The following is a 7,415-nucleotide window of genomic DNA, read 5'->3' as shown; positions in this document are numbered from 1 at the left end:
GACGTCAGCGGGAGGAGGTGGAGACGCACACGGAAATACCGAGAGAGCGTGTTATTGTTTCTACAAACTCACCTTGTTTATTGTAGTTTTACTTTTGTAACCTGAAGAAAACCCCGAACAAAAAATAAAACAAAAAATAGAGTTTTGTTATTTGATAAATGGTTAAATATCCAAATCAATACAAGCAGAAGGAACAATCCAGCTATTCAGAGAGAGAACCTGCATGACAACATTAGACCTTAAATTCAGTCCCCCCATATATTTATTTATCAGACATGTGCATCTGTTGACAGTTTGCCAATCGAACACAGCACAACAAATCCGGCTTTGTGGTATAAAAAGCCATTTTAATAGAACATAAATCAGTTCAGACACCACGCTGGGTTTACATAAGTTTCTGAGAACAAACCCGGCATACTAAAATTCTGTCAGTCTGCGTGCAAGTTTGAGCTCATTTTCTGACAGTCTCTCTAAGATGTGGTTTACCCGCTTGAATTGAGCAAACATATTTTTTCCTGAACCTGACTGCCGATTTAAAACTGCAACGAAAAGAAAAGAAAGCTTTCTGGTGATCTTTCGAAACTTTAAGATTCTTAATTGTGTTAATTAAAATAATTTTATTGCATTTATCAAGCGGTTTCTTCTTTTTAATCAGGACCACAACATTAATTAAACGTTCATGAGTTGCCTAAGCGTCTTTACCTTGACCAATAAGCTGCAGGCTTTCAGAGCCCCTTCCTAAAGCAGCTTATGCTTTTAGGACAATTGCCAACTTTGCCTGTTCATCCAATCTTTAGCAAATTCCACAATATTTATGACTGGAAACGTAACACAATAATGTAAAAGAGCAACAATGGTGAGAATAAGAATAACCCCCAAACACTGTGAGACTGACTCTTCTGTAAAGTAAGGGTTTGTTGTTCTCAGTGCAGTTTGTGGCCTCAAAAAGCAGGCCACCGAAAGCAGTGGAAATGTATTTTTACTCGCAGGTTCACTCAGCTCGGTGAAATCTGGTTTCAGCTACGCGTTTGCTAACTTTCCCCTCCTGCAAACCGCGTCGCGTCGACGGGCTGTGTGGTTGCAGGAGCGTGTCATCTCAGTCATGAACCTGTACAGTACCTCCATTCTGGGTTACCCCGTGGGTTAGTCCATGAAGAGATTGCACTGTAGGTGGAGGTGGGTGGGGGGTGACGTGACATTCATAACACTCCATAACCTTTTCAGATATTAAAATGGTTTTTATTAATGTCATTCTCTAGCATTAGTCAACACTCCAACTCCATGCTGTTGACCGCATTATAAACATTGGTTCTTTGTCATGTTGTGCTGAAGTAGTGAGTAACATTTTCTTTTTTGTTTCTAGAGAATCACACCATTCCCTTTGTGCTCTGCACTGTCAAACAAAGACCTGGGACATGGTGCCTTGGACATTTTGTTCCACTTCTTGGTTCCTGAATCACATCAATCACATCCCCATTCTCGGCCCATAGTTTTAAGTTCTCCTTTATAATAAAGGAAGAAATACTTTGCGTGTTTGTCTTTCACTTTTTTTAGCAGCCTTCTCAACAGCTTGGCGCACTGTTTCCAAACTAAGATCAAGTCACGATCTGAAGCATGGCAGAGTTCAAAAACATATTTTTTTCCCTTTCAACCCCTTCCCCTCCCTTTAAGCCAGGTGTCTTCCGATTGGCTGACCCTTGCAAACAAAACATCTGATCAGCAGGGTGGGCGGGGCTTCTGCGCTCACAGCCAGAGCTGCTCTCATGGACAACAATCCACCACGGAAACACAAGAGCAAAGCAAACAGCATACAAAACTTGAAGACAGCTTAAAACACTTTTACATTCAAATCAAAAGACTCTGAAGTATTTGTTTGATATTTCAGGAAGCCACCGAAAAACCAAAGATGGGTTTTTTTCATTTAAGATAACACTTCCTGGATTAACAGAAGCAAAAATCACAGACTTTGATTGCTAAACAACATGTAGGAGTCAGTGGAAAGTCTGTTTCATGATGGACTGATTTTCGGTTCATTCTCACTCATCAATGGAAAAAAAAACAACCCCCAACGAAATCCGTCAATCTCCCGTTTCTCAAACGGGACTTCTGAACAGTTTCATACCTTGTTTAATGAAAATGAAAACACTTTAAATGTCTTAACAGAAAACAACATTTTAACAAAGAGTTCCCAGAACAAAAACTTTAAAAAAAAAAGGATTTTCCCCTTTTCTTTTCACTACGCTGAGGCAGCGTGTGTGGTGAATACTCTCATGTGAACAAACCACCAAGACACATATTGCACATTGTGATGGGGTATGCTAGTGCCCTCAGTTGGCCAAATTCAAAACTACATTTTTTTTCCTGTTAAAAAAAAGAAAAAAGTAATTTAAGTAAATCTCAAGTCCATCCAACATCGGGTACCTCGCAATTATTTCACTTGCTTTATAGCAAAAACTACGTGGCCACCCAGCATCACACCTGTGTGATTTTGTTTTTTGGACATGTCCCCCCAGACAGTGGGCGTTAAAATAACAGTCTCCACTATTCTGGGAATCGTTTTCCGCAATTTCTTGGATCCCGCAAGGCTGCAGAGAACTGATCATTTACTTAATCTCACAGTCAGACATGGTTTGGGCTTTGCACACTCCCTTTCCAGCTACTTCAAAGGCAGCTCCTTTGTAGGTTGCGACGCACTGGCCGTCTGTGCGCAGGTCTGGCTGAACCTGCTCCCACACCTTCTGTTTGGGGTTCAGCTCTTTATCAGGCTCCCCTGCAACAAAGACATCATTGTGAGAAATTAGAATCCTCTGTGTACTTCAGTAAACCTCGACACTTGCAGGGTTTGTGATTCCAGGAGGTTTGCTGTTAACAGCATCCTCATGGAAAGTGGCTACAGGGATTTGCATGCATCCAACCACAAAAGCTCAGAAAAGCCAACGGTGAAGTTTGGGAATGATGTCTGCTCTCAGCCTGCAGTCCGATTCTCACCAAAGGTGCCTCGCAGAGTTGGAGGAAACTTGTGTTTGTGTGTCGTGTTAAAGTAGTGCAGTACTCACAGTCTGAGGCTCCATAACACTGATGAAAAGAGGAAAATAATGAGGCGTGTGATCAGCACTATCTGCTGAGCGCACATCTATTGTGACTATTTAGCTGAGAATAGGTTTAGCAGGAAGCTACAGCAGTGAGGCTGTAGTACCTGGGAATCCCTGGAAAGTCACTCTATCTCCTGGTATCGCTCCGTTTGGAGGATCAAGGATTTCCAGCTTGTCTTGTGACGAGGCACACATGAGCATGGCCTGGTTCACAATTCCTCTTGTCTCCACTGGCCTCTCGTTACACAGCAGGACCACCATACGATTCTGCATCTGCACGAAGGGCAGGAGAGTCCACATGTTCAAGCGAGAACAGCAAATGACGGTAAAGGTGATGGGAAAAACAAACCAACATCCGAAATCAAATAGGACGGTATAATTGGAATCAAATTCTCACTCGGTGCTCTGTCTAATTGATTTTTTAATCAAGAACTCTCAATGAGATGACGAATGCTTGATGTTGAAGAATAATGTCAGTGCTTTTGGCCAGTGCTTTGCAGAGGTGTGAAAAGCTGGAATGTCCTTCCCAGAACTGGTGCTGCAAAGTTAGGCACTTGGGGTCAAAAATCCTGAGAGGCAATCGTGATATTTTAGCCGTACTGGTGACTTTAGTTGTTTAAAATCAGCCTAAAGAACACTTCAAAAGACTATGCTTGTCTTTCTGGTGGCAGTATTATAAAACATTACCACTGTCAGCAATTTGAGGATTTTTTTAATGCTATTATTTTTAATCACTTCTTAAAAACTTTATTATTTTTTGTGAGTGTACACAGTATACTAAGTTATAACAAAGTAAACATAATAGTGTTTTGGGCTGTTACTGTTCACAGTTACACAGATCTTCCTCCTTCAAGGCTCTGAGCTTCAAGCATGCCATCTCTAAAATAAAATAAAGGATACTACATAGAGGCGTTCAAAAACAAACGGAAGATTGACATCGAGGTGTTAAATCTTAACCCTAATTTGAATAACGAAATAGTTAAAAAAAAAAAAACTACAGAGACCAAACTGGACATGTCCTGGTACTTACAAAAAAACCCCAACAAAACAAAACTACCATACAGTGATATGTTAGATTACAGTGTTCCTTTTAACAGTTAAGTTATAGCTTTTGTTATTTGACCACAAAGTACCCTGACCTGAAATCTGTCCAGCATTTATGGGACAAACTGGGAGCCAGGCCTTTTCCACTAAGACCGGTGAAATGACCCTCATTCCAGAAGAACAGAGTCGGTTACAGCCAGAATATTTAGTTTACCCACCTCAGCCATAAAAATAACACACTGATGTTCATGTAGACAAAAATACTAAATCACAATTTTAAGGTGGAAAAAAAAGTATAACCTTCACAGACCTTCCTGGTTACCATTATTTTTAATGGTCCAGTCTATGCGACCTTCGTCAGGTACAGTTTTCTCAGTACCTATAAGCCAGAAAATGTGTGGAGGTTATACTTTTTTTCTTCACAAAGAACTTTCCCACTATGCACCTGTCACTTATTCAGGTGTGGAGTCTTCCTAAATTTGTACGTAAAAAAAGAAGAAGAAATATCCTACTTTCAGGTTAGTTTACACTGTCGTCCCTCAGAGGGAATCGGCTCAATAGGCCAGCTTAAACTACAGTCACCGGCCACTTCTTAAAGTACACCTTGCTAGTGCTGGTGACTGCAGAGGCCATTTGAGTACAGTGAACTCACTGTCATGTTCAAGATAATATCAGGTTTGAGATAATCTGAGCTTTGTGTCATGGTGTGTTATCCTGCTGGGAGCATCCATCCGAAGAGGAGTACACTGTGATCACAAAAGTATGGACGCTGTGGTGTTTACGTCACTTTTTTCCCCTTTATTTTAATGCTCAGTTTGAACTTCAGCAGGTGGTCATGACCATGTCTGCATGATTAAATGCAGCAACTTGCTGCCATGTGATTGGCTGATTAAATACAATTTCTGTTAACCAGCAGCTGAACAGGTGTACCTGACAAAGTGAGTGTGTATAGTGTAACAATTCAAAAGATATTGTTACACTGTCAGTATCTTTGTGCTTTGGGCTGTTACTTCGATAAAATGAGCAGTCTGAATATATCACAAAGGCTTCAGGGAAACAAAAAAAGTAGATTATTCAGTCATCTAAAACATTGATGACAGGTAAACAGTTTTATCTTGAAATAAATAACACTGGATTAATACTTGATATTTACCTGCTCGACAGGTATGTGCTGAGACAGTTCACTGACCACCGTCCTGGGAAACGCTTCTCCCACATCGATCTGCTCCACGAACAGCCCGTCAGTGTCTGGAAGCTGCTGGGCCGTGACTACACGTCCAATACGTAGGTCCAGGCGGGACACGTCCACCTGCTTCTTTGCCACCTTCGACACTCCTGGCATGAAAGAAATGCCGCAGTGTCAGCAGGGTACACGGTCTTTCTTTGCAACTGATTTTCCTTATGGTGTGTGCGCCACTAATATAAGAATCGACAGATTTGCTGCATCTGTAAAGAAAATCTTTGCTGTTAAAAATCTAAAGTTTTAAGGATTAATGAAGAAAACGCTCGGTTTGACTCAACTTCCCCACCTTTCACGGGATTCTCCTATGGGATCCATTTAGTAGATGACACATCTCTCTTTATTACAACTACCACAAACTACAACTATAAACTCAGCTATGTAATACTACCTACAGGTGTCAGGGAGTATTTTGGCTTCAGGTCACTCCTTACTCCATCCATGTCAAGCAACATTAAACCAAAGCAATCTCAGAGTTAACTTTAATTTCCTATTCTGCTTGAATGTTGTGCTTTTGGTAAGTTTATGATTCAGGTGGGTGTACTTTGAACACACCACCACCATCATCATCACCCACGTTCTCAACGGTATGACCCTAAATCGCTGCACTCAGGAGCCAGGTAAACAGACAAAACGCATGGACGCTCAGCAATCACATGCAGGAGGATAATCAGGGGAAATGGCAAAAGTATGCGGACACTACATATTACACTCGTATGTATATGCAGCCGCTGCATTCCTCATTCTCCAGGCCTCCCGATGGACGCACCTTTGGGCTTGCCGTATGAGGACACACGGCCTCGGAAACCCATCTCATGAAGCTCCCTGCGCACCGTGGTGGAGCTCACGCTGGCTCCGGATGCGCTCTGAAACTCGGCGGTGAGCGCTTTTATGGAGGGCAAACACTTCTCCAGCGCCACTCTCTCCAGCACTTGGCGATCCTCCTCTTTCAGCTTGTGCGGTCGGCCGCTCCGGGGCAATGCCGTCGTTATTCCTCCACGCTTCCACTTTAAAATCACGGCGCTGACAGTGGACCGGGGCAGGTTTAACATCGCCGAGATCTCACGGACGGACTTCTTGCACAGGTAGCATCCCACCACGGTGCCCCGCTGAAACTCACTGAGCTCCTCGCTGCGACCCATTGTGCTGCAAATGTTTGCAGACTGCTTTTGCATCGACTCCCACCTCCTCCTCCTCCTCCGCCTCCTCGGAGCTTCGCCCCCCTTTTCTTCTTCTACGGTTGGCTCTCAGGGCTAATTTTAACTATAGCCCACTATCGGGTATATTACTGCCCCCGTATGATGACTAATAGCAATTCAGTGACACTACGTGCTGGATTGTGTTTCATATGACCTAAAAGTGTTTTAACGTGATGCAAACAAACGAGAAGCAAATAAAAAAATAACTTTGGGAAGCTTTTTGAACACATAGATTGATCCTGCAACATACTTTTCTGTGTTACAGCAACAGGATAAATAATAAAAACAATAATAGTAAAAAAAAAAAAGTATCACATGACCGTAGTTAAGCTCTTCTAATGTGAGGTCATTTATTTACCTACACAACGGTGGTCACGGCAGATGCCCACCCCACCGAGCCTGGTTCTGCCGGAGGTTTCTTGTTGTTAAAAGGAGTTTTTCCTTCCCACTGTTGCCAAGCGCTTGCTGAAAGGTGGTCTTTGATTGTTGAGGTTTTCTCTGTATTCTCTATATTATTGTAGGGTCTTTACCTTACAGGATAAAGCATCTTAAAGCAAATGCTGTTGTGATTTGGCGCTATATAAATAAAATTTAATTGAGTTCTAACGCTTTTCTACTCGGGCAGCACCGTGCCACCTTGCTGCCCCACTATTCTTTTGCACTGTTGCCCCACAGCAAGAAGGGCCTGAGTTCAATTCCCCCATCAGGCTGGGGTCTTTCTGTGCGGAGTTTGCATGTACTCCCTGGGTATGTATATATACATACATACATATACACGATTCTCCCGAACATGTCCTCAGTTTTAATACCTACAGACATGTGAACCCCCCCATTTCCACT

General features: G+C 42.4%; 1 protein-coding gene across 3 annotated transcripts; it reads right to left on the bottom strand.

Moving 5' to 3' along the window:
• Positions 1-906: 906 nt before the first annotated feature.
• LOC102781542 (aminoacyl tRNA synthase complex-interacting multifunctional protein 1-like) lies at positions 907-6,583 on the bottom strand. 3 transcript variants are annotated; one of them, XM_006787044.3, is made up of 5 exons: positions 6,146-6,583; positions 5,290-5,471; positions 3,197-3,365; positions 3,057-3,075; positions 2,631-2,770 (listed from the first exon to the last, which is right to left on the bottom strand). In XM_006787044.3, the coding sequence occupies exons 1-5, from the start codon at positions 6,549-6,551 to the stop codon at positions 2,761-2,763; spliced, it is 786 nt and encodes a 261-aa protein (XP_006787107.2). In that variant the 5' UTR covers positions 6,552-6,583; the 3' UTR covers positions 2,631-2,760. The 3 variants fall into 3 exon arrangements, with proteins under 3 accessions (XP_006787106.2, XP_006787107.2, XP_006787108.2); XM_006787043.3 differs by lacking the exon at positions 3,057-3,075 and having other exon boundaries at positions 907-2,770; XM_006787045.3 differs by having other exon boundaries at positions 2,657-3,075.
• Positions 6,584-7,415: the final 832 nt, after the last annotated feature.

The sequence above is a fragment of the Neolamprologus brichardi genome, chromosome 6 (genome assembly GCF_056152115.1).
Source record: "Neolamprologus brichardi isolate AB-2024 chromosome 6, ASM5615211v1, whole genome shotgun sequence".
Classification (NCBI taxonomy): Eukaryota; Metazoa; Chordata; class Actinopteri; order Cichliformes; family Cichlidae; genus Neolamprologus; species Neolamprologus brichardi.
Note: the sequence above shows the minus strand (reverse complement) of the source record. Positions and strands in the feature narration are given on the sequence as shown.